We start from the raw sequence: 22,818 nt of genomic DNA, 5'->3' as shown, positions 1-22,818 counted from the left end.
TCTGCATACTATCAAGGTTAGATAAAAATGCTTTGTAGGTTGAGAATTGTTTTCTATATGCCACATGCTCTTAAATTGGGTATCTAGTACATCTTTTTTTTGTCATATGGTCTATAAGAAGCAAGGGATAACTCATGAGTACCACATCCTCAGTCAAAATTTTAGATAATGTGGACTCGGATTTTTGTGGGAACAGTTTTGTATTTGTAAGTTATCTTCCACCCCCTCAAGATTTTTCTTCCTTGTGTAGACTCAAATTTCTGTGGTATGGACTTCATCAACAAGTATCAGGTGGTTAGGTGGAAGAGGTGGTTATGAGGCCATGTAGGTGACATTAAGTACATCTCAAAATTGATGTTCATTTTGTACTCTCCGTTTAAACATCAAACTTTGGGAGTAGGATTGATTTAAAAAAAAAAGTGGCATCTATGGAGGTGTAGTATTTTCTGATAACATGAGAATAACAAATCTTTTTTTGTTGGAGGTATATTCAAGGAAAATGCACTTGATCATTTTTTGGTCAAGTTTGGTGTTGTTTGGAGAAAAGATGTAAACAAATTATACACATCCAAAGATTTTAAGTGGTTTACTAGAAGAGAAATCTTTGATGTGAGAGTAGGTAATCGTCATAACATGAAGTAGTGTTTTGAAGTTAAGTACCCAAATAGGCATTCGATTGATATGATATGTTGCAATAAGAATTGGTTCCCTTCAATATTTTCTAGGAATTTGATGTGACATCATAATTAAGTGAGACATCTCAAGGAGATGCATATTCTTTCCCAGCTATCTCATTTTGTTATGAGATATCCATATATGAAACATGAACATGCATAAATGACTCTATTTTTTTGGCAGCTAGGTCCCAAGAAATGAGTTTAAATGTTCCATTGCATTATCAATTTTGAGGATTTGAATTTCACATTTGAATTAATTTTGAATAATGTCATGAAATGTTTGGAAGATTTGGGTTGTTCCTTTTTTCTTGTCCATTAGCAATGCTCATGTAGTCTTAGTATGATCATTAATAAATGAGATGAATCATCTAGCACCATTTAGGATTTTCAACTTCGGAGATCACCAAATATCACTGTGGATAAAGAAAAAAGTGTGAGAGTTACACTAGTTTTTGAGATAACTATTTCTAGTGTGTTTAACAAGTTGACACATGTTACATTGATAAAAATTAGTTTTTTAATTAAGAAATTATGATACAATTTAGCAACATAATAGAAATTTGGACGAATTGGGCAAATATGCCATAACATGTACTTTTTTTTACAGTCAGTCTCATTAGACTCAGAAAGTTGAGGTAAATATGGAGGTGAGATTATTTTTTATGTTTAAAGAGAGACTTTCCTTGAAAATGTATAAACCTTGATGCATTTGAAAATTGTTAATCACTTTCCTCAATTCCATCACTTGAACTTCACAGGGGTTTGCAAGGAATTTAGTTATATATTTGTTATGATGCGTAAGCTTACTGATTGAAATGAAATTGTTGTCCAACTATAGAACATATAAAACAGAGGAAAGAGTAATATCCTGAGAGAGCTTCACATCTCTTTTCTCATCAATGTTTGAGTGTGATTTGTCTGCAATTCTTACCGATCTAGATATAGCAACCTTTTATTAGTTGACTAGAGTATTTATGTCTCCTTCTGAATATATGATTCAGGCTCTAAATCTCTGATCATTGGAGAGATGGGAGAATGACATATTAACTTGGTGTCACGAGGTTGATGCGTTGCTCCTATTCCTTGATGAATGGTTCGATCAGACCTTCGGATGTTGTCATGACATTAGCCTTTTTCTCTTATTCTTTTATTTCTTGTGCAAGTTTCTAGTTTGTAGGCTTCCCATGAAGTTTCCAACACGACTTTGAGATGCCCAATCTTCTTCCAATAGTCACATGTGGAACGATTCTTCTTGAGCTTTTTGTCATGGCAAGAATTGTGGTTGTATAGAGCTGAGCTTTCAGTAATTGGTGAACCCCCATTTCAAGTTAGCATTCGCTTCTTTCTGCTTTCTTCTCTCCTGACTTCAGCAAAGGCTTTAAAGAGATCCTCCCTCTGACTTCTTCCAATTCTTGAGTTAGTCCTACTAAGAGTTTGATGGTTCGTTTAATGATTTAAACATCATGTGGGCATTTCCACATGTGTCTCAACATATCCAATTGTATTCAATACTTTGTCAATATGTTAAAAGTATTGGATGACACTTGGCTCTCTTTAATGAAGGCCATAAGCTTTTTTCTCCATGCTAGAATGTGTTTCTCTTGCGTCCTCCCAAATTTTTGGGCATTTTTGTAGAGCAAAAAAATTCCCCCCACTTCATTGAGTTTACTAGCCAGGAGATAACCATATGGTTTTGATTCTTTCATGTGCGATGGTTGGGGTAGTGATATAAGGAACCGTGCCCTCTCCTGTGATATGTTCCTATTTCTCTTTACCATAAATATGCATTGACATGGATTGAGATTATTGCAGGAAGTTATGACTTTTGATTTTATGATTTGTGATAAATATAGAGTTTAGGGTTATCTTGACAAAACACCTGGTCTCTTATGCATAATTAACCGCTGGAGTAGAATTTGACGCCTTCATTTCGTACTTGGCCATGAACCCTATGCGTGCTTAGGGCTGCCATGAGCTGAAGTAAAAGAGCTGATTGTTGTTGCGCTGTAAATCAGGAATCTCCATTTCGTGGAAAAAATTAACGACACTATATTTCATGGAAAGAAGCAGTGGCACTCTGGATTCCGTGAAATGAAGCAACGCCGGAAGTAAACTTCCGATCTCGTAGAAACTGGCGCAGGAATGGAGCACTGGAAGCACTCTGGATTACGTGGAAGGATGCCGCGACACTCTAGATTTTATGGAAGGAAGCAGTGCTGATAAAATCGCATTGGAACAATCACACTGGAAGAAAATGCCTGCCTGCCTATGCGGAAGGAGCGACACCTATAGAAACTAGCGCACGAAAGGAGCGTAGGTAGAAAACACTTTCGGGGAAGGATCAGACAGAAGAGGAGGATTTGACGGAGGGCCTGCAGCGAGACTTCGGGATCAAACTCGCAATTCTAAGCTAGATCGACAAACCTCATGTGCCTAAGAATTTTATCCCGTATATAGACGGGATCGAACCCGCGATTCTAGGGGCCTTACAAAGTCTGCCAACCAAAGACTTATGGTAGGCGACACACACGTAGATATATATATATATGGCTAATATATTAAAAGGAAAAGATACAACATGTTGTATGAGTGAGCCCAAAAGAAAACACCCAACTCATACGGTACAACGCACACAAAATCCCAAAAATAGAAAAAATACATATATAAGGACGCCCTAATTATTGTCTCTGCCTCTAGTTCTCGGAAGAGAGCCAGCTAACAAATTGGTGAAGTGTGTACCATTACCGGAAGTAACAAAAGTATCATCTATTAGATTCTTGAGCTCAAGAAGGTCTTCATTTTTTTTTTCTTCCTAGATGTGTAAACCTGTCATACCTCATCCGAAGTTGATCGTTCGAATGAGGTGGTAGAACCGTAGTAGAAAGATTACCAACCTTTGTAAGCACAATAGGTTCAAGTATATGTGAAGTATGAGTTGCCGCCTTTGCTCCAGATGTTTTTTGAAGATGAGGAGTTGCAAGGCTCACTTGAGTACACTATCCTTTGTAGGTAATGATCCTTCAGTAATGTTATCAATAAGTTTTGAAGATGTAGGTTGTCCAACAGAGTCTTTCGATATCACATCAGTCATAGAAATAGAAGCAGTATTGGCAAGGGGGGATCCACAGGCAAATCTGACACCAAATCCTGTCTTATGGGAACTTCCTTAACAGGTTGAACAGATGTATTCATAGCAATGGGGTTAGACCCTTCCTTGTTTACTTGAGCTTTAACTTTAAAATTTGGATGAAATTTGTGACATTTATCAAGTGTATGCTCAAACATCTTACAATGGGTGTAATAAGAAAGGTTTATATTCCACGACAATTTGTTGCCAGCATCCATTGTGAGTTGGGCCCAGCCAGACTTCGGTAATATCAGGTAAGGTAATATCTCTTTCCACAGGTATTCTGGCCACAGAAGGACTGGTTAGGTTAATGGTGGGTAGATCTAGCTTCATAGAATCTTCAAGTATGACTCTAATAGAGTAGAGAACTTGATGATTAAAGAAATGCAACTTGAGGCCAGGTAAACTAATCCATATCACAACAGTATGAGACTCATGATTTGGATCAAAATCAGGAGACCGCTTGAGTAGCTTCATTGATTTGTTTGCAATGTTAAAATATTTTTTAGAGAAAATTTGAGCTTAGTCTTCAGCTAGGGTTAACTGAATCATCACATGTCTCTCATCAAAGAGTCTCACTTTTCATTTGCCTACAAGTTTGAGATCGTCAAAACTCTTTCTGATTCATTCCATAGGTGGGTATCCCCCACTGAAATTTTCTAATAAGAGCGAACTTGAATTTCTCAGTAGGGTTGAAATTTCCGAATCAGAGAAAAAGGTGTTGCTTCCCACTCTTCCTAATTATTTTCTTAAGAAAAGGGCAGCCACACGTACCATCTTGACATTTTTTTATAGCTTTAGGGGAAGACAACAGTAGACTCCACAAGATGATTACCCACCAAGTGGGCGAAGGAGTTTTGTCAGGATCATCGGAAGAAGGAAACACGATCAAAGTAAGCGTCGATCCTTCAGCTCGCAGACGCGAAAGAAAAATGCTGCAGAACAGGCACGACGCCGCCGAACCACGAAACAGAGGAAGCTGCTCGACTTGATTTCGCACACGTCGTGGAAACAAATGCCGCCGAACCGCGAAACAAAGGACGCCGCTCGAATCGATCCCGCACGACGCCGCTGAAGAAGGCCCTTCCGCTTGCTGCACGGACGCACTCCCGCAGAAGACGAGCCACGAGGATAATGACGCGCGAAACATACGAAAACGAAGGAGATCGAGCACGAGCAGTGGAGCAAAACCAGAGTTCGCCATAATGGCGAAATCCTAGCAGAGCAATATCGAGGAAGACTACACTATCCACATAATTTACAAATCTAACAATTATATCTTATCTATATTTTGAAATAAATTAATAAAAATATAAATAAGAAGAGAATAAAACTATGTAAGAAGTTTCCAAAATTTTCTCCTAATTTAATCTTCCAAGATTGAATGATGGTTTGTTGGCCTATCAAATAAACTACTACTTCCTTCTAGATTTTTCACAGGTATTTAGTTAAGTTGTGTACCCACCGATAAATGATGAAACAGAATGAATGAACCACATCGTTGGAACTCGCCATAGGATCTCTGGGGGAAAGAACTTTCTGCAGTGTGATATAGTTCCTTTTTGAGAAGAGGAAAAAGTCTCTGATGGGTGGTTATATATACATCAGGGTGGTCCAACCCGCCATAAATTTTGTTCTAAAATTAGTTCCTCTAAGCAAACTTGTTTATCAGGTGTACATTGTCGAGTGCAAAGAGTGGAAGATGCACATAACTTATTTAATGGTTTGTCAGTTGCGTTAAAAATCTCCAAAGAACGACTTGATAGAATCACGATTGGATGGCCTTGGACCGAACCTGTCTAGACCTAGGGGAGCCGACTGGCTCTTCTACGATGGTTTGACACCTTTCAACAGAGGTACGAAATCCTCGTTATCTAGGGCTTATATATTTGATTCCTGTGTTTTAGGCTTTGAGTTTTGGTGTATTATCTATCAGGACAGCCGTCAAGGTCTTCGTTTTTCCCTTTGAGTGTTGTTTCCAAGGGTTCGAGTAGTGTTCTAGTTGTATCTCGCTCCCTAGAAGGTGATTATCTTCCCTATCCCCTTTTGCATCCTCCTCATGTCACTCCTAGTTGTCCTCCATTGTTGCAGTGAGGAGGAACGACGGCTGCAACGAGGACAGGCTGTAGCCACCTAGAACAGTGCCTATTTGTTGTTCACCTCCAGTTCCAATGTTCTAACCACCTATTTCTTTCATTCCAGTTTGCTGTCATTGCCGCAACTTCTCCCCTTTGCTTTCGCTGACCTCCTCCATTGCTTCCGCAGCCCATAACAGCCGCTCCCAACCACTTCCCTGCTGTCCTCTTTCTTGCTGCCCCCGCCCAGGACAACAACAACACTTATCGTTCCTGCAACTTCACACCAACCCTTCACGGTTACCCCCGCATCTTTGCTGCCGCCACGCCTTCCAGCATTTTCCCCACCCTTTGCTAGTTCTCCGAAGGATCAAATCCTTGCCTATCAGCGCCACCACCCCGAGATCCACCCTAGTTTTGAGTGATTGTGTCATGTCTGTTACAATTTCTATTTTTGTTTGTGTGATTGTATTTTTCTATTTTGCATTCCGTACTAATGTTTGGTTTTCATATTGTTGTTTGGGTTAACTCCAGTATCATAACAATTTGGTGTTTTAAACCTGTGCATGAAAATGTGTATTTCACTTAAAAAGTGGTAATGGTGCTATTTTTATGTAATATTAAAGATTTGAGTGTTATGTGTGTAAATATGTAAATTCGGGTGTGAGATACGTAAATATATAAAAATTGTGTGCTATGTATGTAAAACCCCTTCAAATTTTCTTTCAAGAAATTCGACTGCTGCCAGGTTTGCAAAATGAAGACTATTGAAAGCAAAGGTGATCCATTAGGATATGTTTTCCGTAACCTGTACAAAACTTAATGGAGTTATTTGATTTTGTAGATTCATTGCGTGCTGATGATGGGCAGATATGCTTGGTGGATAAACACAAAAGTATGATGAAGATATTTTTTAATATTTGGCCTCCAGTCATAAATTTTACCCATTAACTAATGTTATAAAACATGCCATGTCTCTCACTGATTTTTTTTTTTTTTGGATTCTTTACTTCACATGTTAATACTTTTTTTTTATTTATGTTATGTTAAAGTTTGATTTCCTATCTAGCTTTTAAATCTGTAATTATGTACAATCCAAGGACATTTTTATTGGAAGTGAAAAAGAATTGTCCAATAAGGATATTTTACTCTTTGATTGATGGGATGAGTAAAGCAGTTCGAAAATATGTTTTAAAATCACTAAATTTTATTTTTAAATCAGTGGGAATGATATTATGCATAGCCTATAAAACCTTGGCATTCTCTCTTTCTTTTTTTTTGTGATTGTTTATATTCATTCAGTGACAAACTTTTATTGCCGGAGGCAATTGTGAGTTTTCCCTTTCTATAAATGAAATCAGAAAAAATTTTAAAAATAATAACTGATCTACTTATTGACATTTATAATTATAATTAGCCTTTTACTGGAGTTAACCAAACAACAAAGAGAAATATAATTTTTAGTACTGAAATCACATAGGACTTGCAACAAACAAAAAAAAAAAAAGAAATAACAAAAGACACAATGCATGCCAAACTAGGGCTTAGGTCGAAAGTAGTTGAATGTTGCGGTAGGGTGGATGTTGTTGGGGAAATAGAGGGCTGGAAGGGGGATGCAGCCTCAAGGGAGGTGGCCGGCGGCCGGCGGCCGGCAGCTGGGCTGCTGTAAGGATGGGGAAGGCTGGAGGCAGGGGGAAGGAGGGGATGGCTGGCGGCAAGGGTTTGGACTGGTGTGCAGCAGGCCAGACAGCGGATGGAAGGGTTAACTGCAAGCACGAGATGCGGCTGGATGGTAAGCGCTGCAGGAAACTGAATGGAAGGGGGGGCTGGGGAGGTTGCAGTAGCTGCAGGTTGGCAAAGGTGCTGTCCTTGGGATGGCTGCATCAATTACAGCGGCGGCGGCGGAGGGAAGGTTGCGGAGTATGGAAACATCGAGGATAATTACCACCTCGGGAGCGAGGTACAATGGGCCCTTGGATACAAGCCATAAAAGGAAAAACTTGGATATGCCGATGGCCCTCTCGCAGAAAACTCACCTAAAAATAGCCCAAAAATATTAGAAAAGCAACTATATAGTAATAGACTAATTAGGAGTGACCCAATAGGACAACAGACTCGGCATCCAAAAAAGTTCCTGGACTGGTTAGACTAGGCAAGAAGTGGGGTCTCGCTTTCGTCACGGGAACCCTCTTGCAGGAAACATCCCATGTCAATTCCAACTTCTAGTCTTCTCTTTGATACATAAAATTTTTCCAGGTGTATTAGAAAAAATTGAAAATCACATGGAAACACATCTTCTATCCAGCACCTGTAAAAAAAGATATTGAAGAACGGTATTCTAACGGTGAACTAAGAATTCTCATTCAAAATGTGATAATAATATTTGAGACATGTTAAAAGAAAGGGGAAATCGAATAACTTAGTGTGCCATTTAAAGTGCAAATGAGCTTTGGTCCATCCTAGTCTAATAATTCAAGACCTTATTCCTATTAATTTTTCTAAACAGTTTTGTGACCCCTATCAGAAAATAAAACACCTTTGAAGCCTCAACATGTCCGCTTATTCAAAGAGGAACCAGCAAATGCTTCTCTTGCTATGAAGGAAGGAAGGGATTTGCATGAGAGAAAAAATGCAAATGTACTACCAATTAATGCTTCTGGTAATTTTCTTTTTTCCTAGAATAGAATGATAATGATTTGAAGTAGCGTGATTCGTGAACCAGCTGGTTTACATATTTTCTCTCATATTTCACTTCTGCAGTTGCAAATTACGTACTAAATATTGATGACAGGAACTGCAGTACGTTCTATTCCGCAAAGTAGTCAAAGTTTACCTCAAAAAACGTTGCTTCCACTCAAATTGGTTATTAGTGCAGATGAAAAACATCATCATGCTTTAGAAGCCTGTTGGAGGTATGCCTCTGCTTTGTGGCATCTTTATTTATATACTAAATAACAATAAATACTATATACATAACTGAAATTATTAAATTATAATAAAAACATGATGTTTTTTTCTAAATAGCCAAATAGTGCTCCCCCTAAAAAGTTTCTTGTTCCGCCTCTTCAGTGGAAAGAAATGAACACATTATAGATCTGTTGCACAGTTTAGAAAATGATTTTTCTTAATGAAAGCATTTCTTCATAGATTTGATAAACCTCTATTCCAATATCATTATTTTGTTCAGCATGTAGAAATTTGATTTTAAAGCATTGGTTTGCATCTTTGTTGCAAGATGTTTTTTCAGGATGCATAGTGTATGGGGTATTGGTCTCAATACTTTTGTTATTATAGTTGTTCAATGGCACAGAGGCATAATTGTTTTGTGCATCATTCTATCTTCTTGTCATTGTTTGGATGAGTTCCTGTTGATAGCATTGAATAGCGCCTTACTTTATCTTAGGCGTACTTTCTATGCACATAACATATAAATGAAAAGTTGTCCTGGTAGAAGGTTGTCTCCTCCAGGAGGGGTTCTCTATCGATGAAGTCAGTAGCAGTGCTTGCTCAATGGCAGCTGACCCTGAGAATTGTCACCAAAGTTTAAGTTAGTAGGCATTTTCATGGCTCAAGGTTGCAATTAAATTTGAAAATGAATATAACTTAAAAATAATTAATATGCTTCTTTTTTCCTCACCTTTATGTAAAAACATTTACTTCTAATAGCAATATATATATAAACAAGATGTTGGAGAGTGAAAGACCCAGTAATAAAGAAATCGAACCGATTAATGTCGGTCCAACTGGACCGAAATTAGTCAATTCGTTGCCTTCAAGAGAGACGAAGACGAAGATGAAGGGGAAGAGAAGAATTGGAAGTAGAAGCGAGCATGGGGGTTATTTCATTGTTACAAGAGACATGAGCTAAGTCGATGGGAGATCAAGCGAAGTCAAAGCAGTGACTGATACCGTTCTTGGTATAATAACCTTTTTTAAATTTTTAATAAAAAAAAAATTAAATGTGTTGTTTGAAGGAGATGCGATGCTCACTAGAAATCAAAATGAAGAATTTATCCTCTTGTTTCCTCCTATTTGAACCAAAGAAGAGAACAAAGAGAGTGAGAACTAGAGAAAGGTAGAGCATGAAGGAGTCGTGCCTTAGCCGAGCAAACAGGATGAAGGAAGATAGAGGAGGCTTACACATGTTTAGGACAAGAAGTAAATGATATTGTTTGTGTCTTTGTGTGCGGGTTCAAGCATTGTCGAAGAGGAAGAAGAGAGGTTGTTTTTGATGTCCATTGGTGCGAAGGAGAAGAAGAGAAAGGGTTGTTTGCGCCTTGCTTCGAAGTCAGAGGAGATGATGTTGACTCAGCGTGAGACTTCTTTCGTGCTTAGCAAAGAGTATGCTCGTTTGTCTTGTGAAAATATAAATGTTAAATAGTTACACAATTGTTTTGTTAAGATGTCATATCATTTTGTAATAATTAGATTCTAGTAAAGATTCATATAAAATATTATTATATGATCTTTAGAAGTATACGTGTTAACATAGCATGTCATTTTGATTCCAATAAAAGTACATTTATGAATTAGTAAATGAATGCAAGTATCTTTTAAGAAAGTAATGCATGCTATGATTAATGAAAATTATGTATAAATGAATGCTTGTGTGTGCATGCTAAGAGTTCATCACCTTATGGTACAGGCAAGGGAAACTAATGTACTACTAACATAGATATTTTTCTACCACCCAAGAATTGTGATATTGAGATCACTAACTACTGTGCCGACAAGAAAATATCGATTGGGGGCGATTATACACCTTTCCACTTCAAACAATTGTATAAATTAGATTATAAATCGCTATACCGATCATTGGTAGAATATCATTCAGGGGTGTGTTAGATTATATTTAACGGTGCTCCTAAGACAAATGTGAGAGTTAAAAGCATGAAGTAAAAGTAAAGTTAAATATTATGCTTTGGAAAGTAAGGATAAAATCAAAACATATCGAAATTTAAGTAAATGCCATGGATACATGTATGATTTTTAGAAGATTTTTATGGTAAAATATGAAAAGTGAGAATGCATATTATTTTTTTTTTCCTCGAGTTACTGTAGTTTAGAAGTGTAATTGTTTTACCGGGTTATCTCAGATAATTCATTATATTGTTTTAATATATTTTTTTAGGTTTTACACTTTTGAATATGACGAATACTAGAGGAGTTAATTTGTACATAAGGTGATATGAACAATCAAAAAGGTAACATTGTAATTATTATTTAAGTGAATTTTTTAGTTTCTTTTAATTAATATTTGGATATTAAACTATTAGTGATAGAATAGAATAATTGGAAATTAAATTTCACTGTTCGACAGTCTGTTCTTGCTTTGGTTAATTCTTAGCCCTAGACATGGTCTGACAATAGGACTATTATAAGGTATTTAGGAAGGAGATTTAGTAGGGAAATAGTTCTGGAATAATGAGGATTGAAATATGGGAGTTTGACAATGTTTGGTCGAGGATAGACATCTATTGATAGTTTTTTCTGCTGAAAACAACAAGAACCACAAAACGATGAGGCACGTGCAGCGAGGAGGTTAAACACCTATTACCAAGCAATATACGGAGACACTATCTGCGAAAGGAAATATTGCAATACTCCTAAAGGTAAAAAAAAATAGATTACAATCTCTCTAAACTCAAAACAAAGCATAAGTTTTCTCAACCTGAAAAATAACAACATATATATACATTACTCTCACAGAAAATCTAATTAAAAATAACGAAATTGGAAAGAAATAAAGATAGATTAAAAGATGCTAAAACTTGGAAGTCGGCGTTTCCCTCCTATCTGAACTCGCAATTGCGAGAGTCCAGTTGTGGAATTATCGTAATTGGGATCGCGATATGTTGAACCTAGCACTGTGGCAAAACACTATTCTTTCTCTCCATCTAGGAGATGCTTCTTCTCTGCATGCTTTTGGAATCAATTTATCACCATCATAAAGAAATCATTGCCTTATTGTGCCTAAGGTAGTCCCCACTACAATATTAATGACCACGTCCATTTTAGGCGACTCCAAAACACACGTTATTCCAATTTGTCCTGATAGAATACATATCCATCATTTTTTAACACATAGTTGGAACGACATATAGATGGGTTTTGTTACATGCCAAGTATAGAACCATTAAATATGTAACCCGCTTCTTTTACTTTTAGTACTCGACTGGATGCATCCAATAAATAAGTTTGTGTGCAGGAACTATCTTTGAAATAAAATGTGGCATGTTGGACTACTCTTAGTGGCAACCGCCTAATAGGTACATTGTCAGTCAGATTATCCATCTACTCCCTCAACATGGGCTGCCTCGTTTCTGCCATCTGCTCATTAAACTCACTATTTTCTAGAATAACAAATGTTAATTCAGCTGGAGTCTCTCTAATGAGCTTAGCTTGAATCACTAGTGTCTTTTCCTCGTCAGTTGGAAGTTGAGATTCCTTTCCGAAGTCTTCATCTTCCCTTTTGTCACTGTCCATTCTTTTGACAGCTTCTATGTCACCAAAACGATGATACCTAAATATATTTATTGGCAGGGATAGATTTGGGAGTACTGACAAGCTTCAGCTTTTCTCCGGATTGTATGGGTTCCTCCTCTAGTTGGGTCAGTTTGGGTGTTCCACTAGGTATACTCTTGCTGCTATTCAATGTTTGAAATCTGTTTGGAGGGTGGTGTGGATTGGTACTATTGTGTTGTCTTTTCACCTTCAGAACTAGGATCTGGACATCATGTAATGTTCAATAAAGCTACAACTATACTATATTGTTGATTAATAGTCTTAGTCCTCTCAAATTTAGTGCTATGGTGCTCTTCTTAGGATTAACTTAGTTGTGTGCTTCTCCACAGAAGAATCTTTCTGGCACAGGTGATAGATTCTATAAACATATCCTATCGGTAACATGAGAGAAGGTATTTGCACTGCATCTCTTTTTTCATTTTGGACCGCACTGTAATTTTATCCTTCCCTTCCTGTCGTCGAAGATGCTTCTGGTTATCTCACAACAATGAAATATTTATGTTGCGTTTGATGGCAGTTAAATTAACTCTCTTGTTCTAAAGAACATTCTTGTACTATAAAATTTGCTTCACTGTTTGAAGTCAATTGATAAACTCATTTAGATCCATGAGCCTGTCGAAACATGATAAATCTTTTTTTACTCCCAAGTTTCTGGCTTCTCCTCTGATTGTTCATGCCGAATCAAGGTAGTGGTTCTTCATCACGGGAAACTGGATGGTGGAATGGATTCAATTCCTATCCTTGATCTGTTTAGGGCCCGTTTGGGGCAGCTTATAGGTCCGGCGGCGTTTTGAAAACGCGCAGTGGAGCCGCGTATATGGAAATTGAGTTTTTAAATTTGCATTACACGCGGATCGCGGGTCTATCCCCACGATCCGCGTTTGGACTCCTAGGTTTTACTCCCCTGCCTTCGAAACAGTCCCGCATCTCCTCTTTCGTTTGAAGGATTCTTTCCGAGCTTCTCTCCTGCCTCCTTGGCCGAGGTCGCTCCGCAGGTAAGGTCTGTTCTCCTCCCTGCGCTCTTCCCTCATCTCCCCCAGTCCTGCATGTCCTCTTTTGTTTCTCCTAGACGTTCTTTCTGTGGAAACTATCGGTGAATATGGAGCTGTTTAGTAGATCCAGTTTATGAGTTATAGAATATTTATTTTGAAATGTAGATCCATTTTTTTTCGGTGAATATGGAGGTGATTTCACTATTTGGAATTAATTGTTCTCTCTCTCTTTCTTGTTCGGTTATATTTCTATATTATAGATCCAAGGGTGATCTCTTAACGTTACAGTGGGATTATGTTCCATATGTTTGATCTGTGATTTTAACTTATTTTTTAACATATTATATGCTTGATCTATGATTTCAGTGAATGTGGGGGATTTTCATTTGTTGTTGTGGCTATGAAATGAAAAATTTGAAACATAATCAATCTTTATCCCGATGTATATGCAGTTTCATATGGCAAGATCTATATGGAGTATTTATCATTTGCTCAGTTTACAAAATTATATGGAAGATCTTCATGCAGTTTTTTTGCAAAACTATATGCAGACTTAAATATTGCATGATTTATTTGCTCGGTTAGAAGTTTGTCATGAATATATGTTCATGAATATATGATCCGAATATTCTTCTCTTTTCCAGTTAGAAGTATAAATTGCAGTTTCTATTTTTCAAAGATCGATTATGGAGATAACTACAGGAGTGATTAGTGATTTTCATTTCTCCATGCCTCCATGCATTTCCTCTCTTCCATAAAAATTAGATAATGTAAGTAATTTAATACAACAAAAGATAACAATGCTTGGGGTTTTTTTGTTTTGACTGCATATGTATTATTAGCTGATGTTTGGGTTGGTTTGGTTCAATTCAAATTTAGAATTGATTATCTAGTGTAAGTTTAGTATTTATTACCAATTGGAATTATGTTTTTGATCATTGTTTATTGTGAATGAGGATTATTAATCTTCAATACAGATAATACAGAAGTATGAATTGCCATTTATATGTTCAAGTGGCTCATTTCAAATGACTCATCTCAGAATAACTATTATGTTTTCCTTCCAACTAAACTGTTATTGTACATACAATTTTTCTCTTGATCACCATTAATTTCATGCTAGCTTGTTTATCTCACAGTCAAAATGAGTAAATCTAAAGAATCTGGATCATCAGTGATGTGGGATAAAGATACCACCTTGATATTTTGTAATATTTGTGTGAGGGAAGTCCAGTTGAGTATTAGGCCGACCATCTATTTCAATAAAGAAGGTTGGCAGAACCTAACCGATAAATTCAAGGAACTCAACGGAAGAGATTATGATCGGATGAAACTTAAAAACAAATGGGATCAATTAAAAAAAAGACTGGAAAATTTGGAAAAAACTCAAAAAAGGTTCAACAGGATTGGGTTGGGATCCACTTAAGTGAACAATAGATGCACTAGATGAATGGTGGGCTGAGAAGTTAGCGGTAAATACATACTTATATTTGTTTTTGCGTTGATTGCATTTTTTTAAAGATTTTGACTAATTATTTATCTTTTTATATTATACTGGAACTCATGCTTTCACCCCAATTGACCAGAGTTTTGCTGGTTTAACATATGACATGACAACCGAGCACATAGGTGTATCTAGAGAAGATCCCAGCCAACTCCATACAGATGTTCAATCAACTGGTGGAACAAAGCGTCCCAGAGCAGAAATGAAGAAAGTTGGAGCCGCATTTGTCAGAGGTTCCATAAAAACGCTGCTTGAATCCTGCAAGCCGAAGACTGCACCACCACCAACACCAACAACAAACAACTACTCAATTCAGGAGTCTCTTAAAATCCTGAATACATATCCCGGTGTTAAGGAAAACGAACCCATGTATTTAAAATATGTGAAGTTGTTGGGGAACTCCACTCGTAGACAGTTCTTCGCGAATTTGGGACCAGAATTCTAACTTTTTTACTTGCGATCTTTTATGAATGATTGATTCGGATTGACTTTTGTTTTTATTTTAGCACTAGTTATTGTAATAATTATGTGATTGACTCTTTGCTCCTATGTCTTCCTTGAACTATATGTGATTGTCTGTGTCATTACATTTTATGTTTATGCCTTCGTTTATTTCTTCTACAATAGTTTCTTTCCTATTACTGTAAGTTAACGTTAAACATGTTAAAAAAAAACTATTTATCACATTTTGTAGGATAGTTGAAGAACAAATTAACCACAACCGCAAAGTTACTCTCGCCGTCATTTTGCTATACTACTGCTATCATACATACGTTGACCAAACACCTTGTATGACATTTAGTCAGATAGGAGAAAAATGGGTTGGGGAGTTATTACAGGGACACCCAGCAAGGTTTGTAAACATAGTCCGTATGACGAAGGTGATATTTCTCGATCTGCTTAATAAACTTCGGGATCTTCATGGAATATATGACTCATCAAGAACAACTGTCAGAGAGGTATTGACAATTACACTGTATATCTTATCCCAAAATGGATCTATTAGAGGAGCTATGGAGCGATTCTAACATTCCTCGGAAACTATTAGTAGATATTTTTCATTGGATTTGAATGCGCTGGTGAGTCTGGCATACAAGATAGTAAAGCCCAATGACCCAACGTTTCAGACCATTCCTACACAAATTGCAAAAGACCCTCGATAAATGTCTTTCTTCAAGGTAAGTGGCCTGCATAATTTTCCTTTTCAAACTTAAAAATTTATTGATTTTAAGTTGATTAGGGGAACTTTTTGCACCACATGACTGTATTGGAGCTATTGACGGAACACACGTCGATGCACAACTCTCCTGCAGAGAAAGTCGCATACATCGGACGGTGTAGATCCCCCACACAAAATGTCTTGGTCGTGTGTGATTTCAATGTGTTTTACTTTTGTGTTGGCTGGATGAGAAGATAGCGCACACGATAGCTGTGTTTTCAAGTTTGCTACTAGAAATCGTTCGTATGGGTTTCCTTATCCTCCTCTAGGTACGCTCATTTCAGAAATTAATTTTGTTTTGTATATCCATTCATAACTAACATCACACAGCAGATAAGTACTGCCTGGTTGACGTTGCATATCCCTTACAAAGGGGGTTTCTTAAGCCGTATCCAGATACAAAGTATCATATCTCAGAGTTTGAAAGGTCAAGCGGTGTAGCACGTGGAAAGAAAGAATTATTCAATAAACAACATTCATCATTACGAGGCGTAATCGAACGATCATTCGGAGTGTGGAAGAAGAAATGAGTTATATTGCGTGATATGTCCACTTATCTATTTCCGAAGCAGGTCCAGATAGTAGTGGCTATCATGACACTATACAACTTTATTAGGAGGCAACCTTCAAGAACTGATGCAGAATTTGCCGTGGTTGATGTGGATTTACAGCAAATCCCCCCTGAAGCATTCAAGTACCATGTGGGTCGCACCATACCACAGCTTGAAATGGATTCACTTGAAACAAATACCAGAGATGGTGAAGGGGCATCTGAAACGGCTGCTCTGAGAGATCAAATAACAGACGACATTAGTGAAACATGTTAAGTAATGTATTGTAAAGTTTGGCTAGACAATTATGAATGATACCTTATTTTAGGACTTTTTGTAAGGACAATCTGCTGTTACATAGATATTTTTGGCATTTTTATGTTCACCTATTTTGAACTATTTAATATGGAAGGCTTGAATGGTATTAGTTTGAAAGATGTTATGTTATTATTGTGATGAAAATGAATATATGTTTGGATGAATTCCTTTGTATGACCTAAACTATATATTGTTGCTTTTAATAGCAGCTTTGAGCTCATTTTATAATTATTGTGGATATATTGCTTTATGTTGGTGAGAGTTTGCAGCTTGATGGAGAGCTGTCATTTTGTGTTATTTGCATCTGGTACCCCTATAAACTGCATCTGTTTTCCAAGGTGTCATGAATTTTAAATTATGATTTATAAATTGTGGCTAAACTTGTTGTCGTTCAACTATGATTTATTTATTTGAATGGGAATGAGGGTTGTTTGGTGGGAAATAGAGCTGCTAGTGAGAAATTTGTTTGATTGGCATAAAGGACTTTTATTTTAATTGGTATTCATGTTTATAGTAGCTTGGATGACCCTATACTTTAAGGGCAACTGCTGTTGGGTTTTTTGATGTTTCGTTATCGAAACTGGATGGATAATGCCTCTATTTGAAGGAGCTTGGATGACCCTTTTTTCAGGGCAACCGCTGCCTTTTGTATTTCGTTCGAGTATGGAGAATAATTTGTTGGTAACAGAATTTGTTTGGAATTGAATTTGTTGATAACAGAATTTGTTGGATGCATGATGCATCTCTTTGAAGCAGCTTTATTCGTTTGATGGTGCATCTAATTATTTGTTAAATACAAATGCTTACAGGTTCAGTAAGCATGTGTTTTCCTGTTTGCTAGCTCGGTTAGCTTTCTTGGGGGAAATGTGAATACGTATATAGTATGCTGTATCTTCTCTTCAGATTTCTTGTTAAAATACCTGCTTGGGAGATATTTTTTTGGGGGATATTTGCTAGTTGTTGGTTGGAGAGCTTGGTTTTAAGAACATATTACAACTTCAACTCCTCTATTCTATTCTTTTCCGAAACAATCTTTTATTATGTTAGCAAATAGTTATTTCTTTAGAAAGTGAGGTTCAGGATACTATATTGATCCTGTATTGTATAAATCTGGCTTTGGAATTCCTTGTTGAAATCATCTATTTCGGTTTGGAACATATATAAAGCCTTTCTGTTTTACATTCGATGCAAGAAACTGTTTTTCATTCGATGCATTTTTGTTGTTGAGTCAGTGAAGTGTTTTATATTGAGGGCAAGCTTTGTTGAGTCAGTGAGATGTTTTTTTGTTGTCGAGTCAATGAGGTGCTTTATTTATTTATATGTATGAAAAATCATTAGAATTGTGTGGTAAGATACATGAAGTCTCTCTGTAATAAATATCAAATGCCTCAAACTTCTGTAGTAAACTATGACTGCGGTAACATATATGAAGCCTCTCTATGGTATACATTTTCTATGAGAAGCATCAGTTGGATCATTGCTATCTATTATATAGACTGCTTATGTATGATATCATTTTCTATGACTGCTATTGTATGGTTATGTATGTCATCATTTTCTATGGTTTCTGGATTTTGGGGTGAAACATTTAAAACATTTCTATGGCTGTTATTTGATGTGTAACATACGGATTTACCTGAGAAATTGAGTGGTATATATGTAAAATTGAGTGGTATATATGTAAAAATTGTAAAAATTTTGGATTTACCTGCTGCAGGTAATTCTAATTATTGTTGGTACATATGTTATAGCTTTCCCATATTGTTTCAGATTTACCTGCTGCATCTACACTATCTGAAGTACATATGAGTTTCGAATTACCTGTTGCATCATTTGGGTGCAACACATCACTCTATATGTTCGATTCATTTGTGTGTTTCAAACTACATGTCGTTTTGCAAATATGTTTGGATATATAGATTAATGGACCAAATGTTACTATATGAATTTGTCCTATGTCCTATTTATTTGTCCTATTTAATTTTTTTCTTAATACTAAATTGTACTGATTTTATTGAGATAACGGTGGAGCAATTTGGACGGCCACAGAAATTTGTTGTCGGCACCCTTTGCCTCCATACTTTAGTAAGTATACTTTCTATATTTTCTCAATTTTTTTGATTGATCTATTCTATTTTTAATAACTGCAGGACGATGAGTTCCAGATATTCAGGGAAGTCCGAGAAAGCGATGTGTCGGTGCGGGCTACCGTCCTTGCTACTCACTTCTTGCCAGAAACATGGTTTTAGGAGACAGTTTTACAGGTTCCCGCGGTGGGCACAACGACAGGAGGACTGCAGTTTCTTCAGGTGGGCCGATAGAGTCTATTTCTATGATACCCCAGCTGAACACTGCTACTCAGAGTTCGTCGATCTCAAAATTTTAAAACACTGCATCTGGTTTGAGTGCTTCCTTTTATACTGCATCCTAGTCGGATAGGTTCGCTTAGGGTTCTATAGTGTCAAAGTCGGGCAGCATGGGTCATAATATGCTGCTACATTTTAAAGTCAACATTATAATTTTTTCCTTGTCATTTTGACATGTTATTTTTTCTTTTTTTTTGTGTCATTATACTTCATATTAGTATGTGAGGTGCATTTTATTTTTGGTATGTGTAACTTTGCTCGTTTGATGTGATCATATATATTTGAGTTATATAAATGTAACACCAATTTTTTGTATTTTCTTCTCTTAACATTTGATCTCTAATTTTGTTGAGAAAATAACAAATTTTGCTACACAGACTATTAATTCAACTAAAAAAAATTGCAAATAAGCTTTTTACAAAAAGCACAAACCAAACAACTAAACAGTTTATTCAGAACAGGGGCAAAATGGTTATTTTTCCAGAATCAGTTGTTTTTCAGACGCACAAACCAAACAGCCAGACAGTTTATCCGGATCAGCTGCTCATCAGCAGATTATCAGGATAAGCTGCATATCAGCAGAAGCTGGATAAGCTGTAGCTGCCCCAAACAGACCCTTAGTCATCGTTGTGGTTGTGGATGATCTCACCAGATTTTTTTCTCTCACAGGAAGCAAACCCCTATTAGTGTTGACGAGTTTCTCTTTGCATGTATTTTGATAGAAAGCACCTTTACTCTTTTTGGTGGAGTTCTCCTAGGTTGCATTTCGTCCTTTTCTACTGATTAAGTTTTTGATCAGTGTAAGATTGTGATTCAAAGTTGTTTAGGAGGGTTAGGTTTTTATGATAAGTGTCGACATGAAATTTTGGAGGTAGAAAACACGTGTAATAAGTAATAGCAAATAAAACTAAAATAAAATAAAATAAAAAGATAAGCGATAAAAGATAATGAATTTTTATTTCAGCAGGTGATGATTCGAGCCAATCGTCGTTTCGATTGAGTACTTAGGTATCAAACATTACATTCGAACTAGAGGGATGAATTGAAGAGCGATCAAGGGACATGCATGAAGAAGGAAAGATGAGTCGTGTGGTTATCTTACCAGTGATTCGTTCCCATTTGGAACGTCGTGGGATCTAGCAGAAGGAGGAAGATGATCGACATGTGTTTAGGGCAAGTGTTTGTGCTCTCGACGGAGTGAAGACGTCGGCGCAGAGTGCAGGAAGAAAAAATCATTTTTAAATGTATGAAGTTGATCGATGAGATGTAACACTTTGGGAATTAGGATCTGACAATCATTATCAACCTACCTTTCGTGAGAAATCCCTAACTAGCACTTGCTCATTTACCTCAGGGTTCGTTCAGGATCAATTTTGTTTTTTATTTTTTGTTTTCTATTTTTTAATTCTATTTTATTTTTAAAAAGCATTTATGTTTAGTTTATTTTTGATATTTTTTTATTTTTTGTTTATAAAAATAAAATAACATTTTTTTTAAAACACACAAAATAATTTTTAAATGTTTTTAAAAACAGTCAAATCACCAAACATGATTTGTTTCAAATTAAAACAAACAAAATAAAATAAAAACAAAAAACAAAAGTAATCCCAAAGTGCCCCTTTGTTTTTCTTCTTTCTGTGGTATTTTATGGCATGAGATATGATGTATAATATGTGGCATGATTGTTGTGATTTCTATTATATGCAAGAATGCAAGTTTGGTGTTTGGTAATTTATGTTGAAACATTAGGAAGAATGTGTGACCTCCATAGGGGATTTTGTGACCACATTGATAATAAGATTAGGTGGACTACCTGATCTCTGCATGAGACAGTGAGATCCCATGTCCAACTAGAATTTAGGAGCATTGTATGAAATTTGTAAAAGCCACATTGATTGAATAATGAACTCGGGATATGTCAGATAAAATGATGCGCATGATTGAATATGAGTATATGTATATGCAAGCATGAAATGCGCACTAGTGGTTGGGCATCTCCGTTCTTTCTTTGGACATATTGAGCTTTCTTTTTGGCATTACTTTTAAGTTGGCGGGCAAATCTCTTACAGAGCTAGAAATTTCATTAGCCTTAATTTCTGTGAACTCGTTGGTTTCTATTTTTATTAGCCTACTCATCCTTTTCTTTTTACAGGGGATCTTTTGAGGTGCTAAAGTTGGTTAACCAGTTCCATGGTACAGTTCGTGCGCATTTTCCTTGTCAAGTGTCTCCTAAAGTATATGATATCTCAAAGCATCTGCCTGGAATATTACAGTTCAAGATGCTTTCTCGTGAAAGTGTGTGGCCTAAGATTTTTAAGCTTGAGCCTCCAACAAAGAACGACGTGGCCTTGTACTTCTTGTGCCAAGTAGAACGGTAATAAAGAAATTCCTCAAAGTTTAGGGCCATGATGGCTGAATGCTTCTTGTCCTTATCATGGTTTAAATATTGACAATAATTATTTGATTATGTATGTTATTTTCATTTTATTCATTAAAGTGACAAATATTCCTACTTTGAAAGTAAAATGAGAATAACCATCTCACATTTGTTTCACCATTTTAACAAGTGTTATCTGAACTAATAGTTTTGCTTGTTTCTAAGGTGTTGTTTGGGATGATTTTTTATCTATTTATTTATTTATTTTTGGTTTATGTTTTTAGTTGAAATAAAACATGTTTGGTATATAATACCATGTTTAGTGGTTTTTAAAAACACTTTAAATATCTTTTAGATATTTTTGAGTGTTTTAAAAGGCAAGCTAATTTTTTTTTTAAATAAAAAATAAAAACTTCCAAAAATTGTTCTAAACAAGCATATTTTTAAAATAAAAGAAAAAAACAAAACCAAAAAACAAAAAAACAAAAGTGATCCCAAAGAAGCAGTAAATTTTCCATGTGATATGTGGCTCTTAGTAGGTTTGATAGCTTTATATCATTTTACGCCAAGATTCAAAGAGATTTTTGAGTTTAATGTACTTATGGTGACCTTTACTTGTGAGGTTTAAAACGAGAGCTTGGTTTCTAATATACTTATAGTGACCTTTACTTGTTAACTTTGGTTTTTAAATTGATGGAATGCATCCAATAGAAATAATTGCTCAAAAAACATACCCATTTCATTAATGGCTTGGGCTTATACAGGGTCTTACCATATTTGCATATGAATCCTTAGACTTCTTCTATTTACAAATAGAACCCTATATTAGATACAAATCTTAAAATTCTCCCTCAAGATGGGCAAAAGATATCCAGTAAGTCCTCTTGTCACATAATCTTGTCAAATCTAATGAGCTAAGTCCTTTGGGCAATCAACCACTTGCTCTCCAGTGGCTTGGGCAATCAACCACTTGCTCTCTAGTGGCTACATGACTTAGCTCTAGTAGTCCATTATTCAACTTTTCCTTGATGAAGAACCTATCAATCTTCACATGTTTGGTTTTATCATGTTGCACTGGGTTATTGAT

At 36.3% G+C, this 22,818-nt stretch overlaps 1 protein-coding gene across 9 annotated transcripts in view; it reads left to right on the top strand.

Annotated features, from left to right (window-relative positions):
• The window catches only part of LOC110031997, a 98,723-nt gene that overhangs the window by 67,550 nt on the left and 8,355 nt on the right, over positions 1 to 22,818 (top strand). For 7 of the 9 annotated variants that reach the window (XM_020735482.1, XM_020735488.1, XM_020735480.1 and 4 more), the window contains 4 exons: positions 6,724 to 6,774; positions 8,404 to 8,538; positions 8,671 to 8,791; positions 21,507 to 21,728. In XM_020735482.1, the coding sequence (XP_020591141.1) occupies positions 6,724 to 6,774; positions 8,404 to 8,538; positions 8,671 to 8,791; positions 21,507 to 21,728 (529 nt within the window). The remainder of the gene's footprint in view (positions 1 to 6,723; positions 6,775 to 8,403; positions 8,539 to 8,670; positions 8,792 to 21,506; positions 21,729 to 22,818) is intronic. The other 2 variants (XM_020735483.1, XM_020735484.1) reach the window with 2 other exon arrangements.

The sequence above is a fragment of the Phalaenopsis equestris genome, unplaced genomic scaffold (genome assembly GCF_001263595.1).
Source record: "Phalaenopsis equestris unplaced genomic scaffold, ASM126359v1 Scaffold000873, whole genome shotgun sequence".
In the NCBI taxonomy this organism is placed as follows: Eukaryota; Viridiplantae; Streptophyta; class Magnoliopsida; order Asparagales; family Orchidaceae; genus Phalaenopsis; species Phalaenopsis equestris.
The sequence above is the reverse complement of the archived record's forward strand: the minus strand, read 5'-3'. Positions and strand labels throughout refer to the sequence as shown.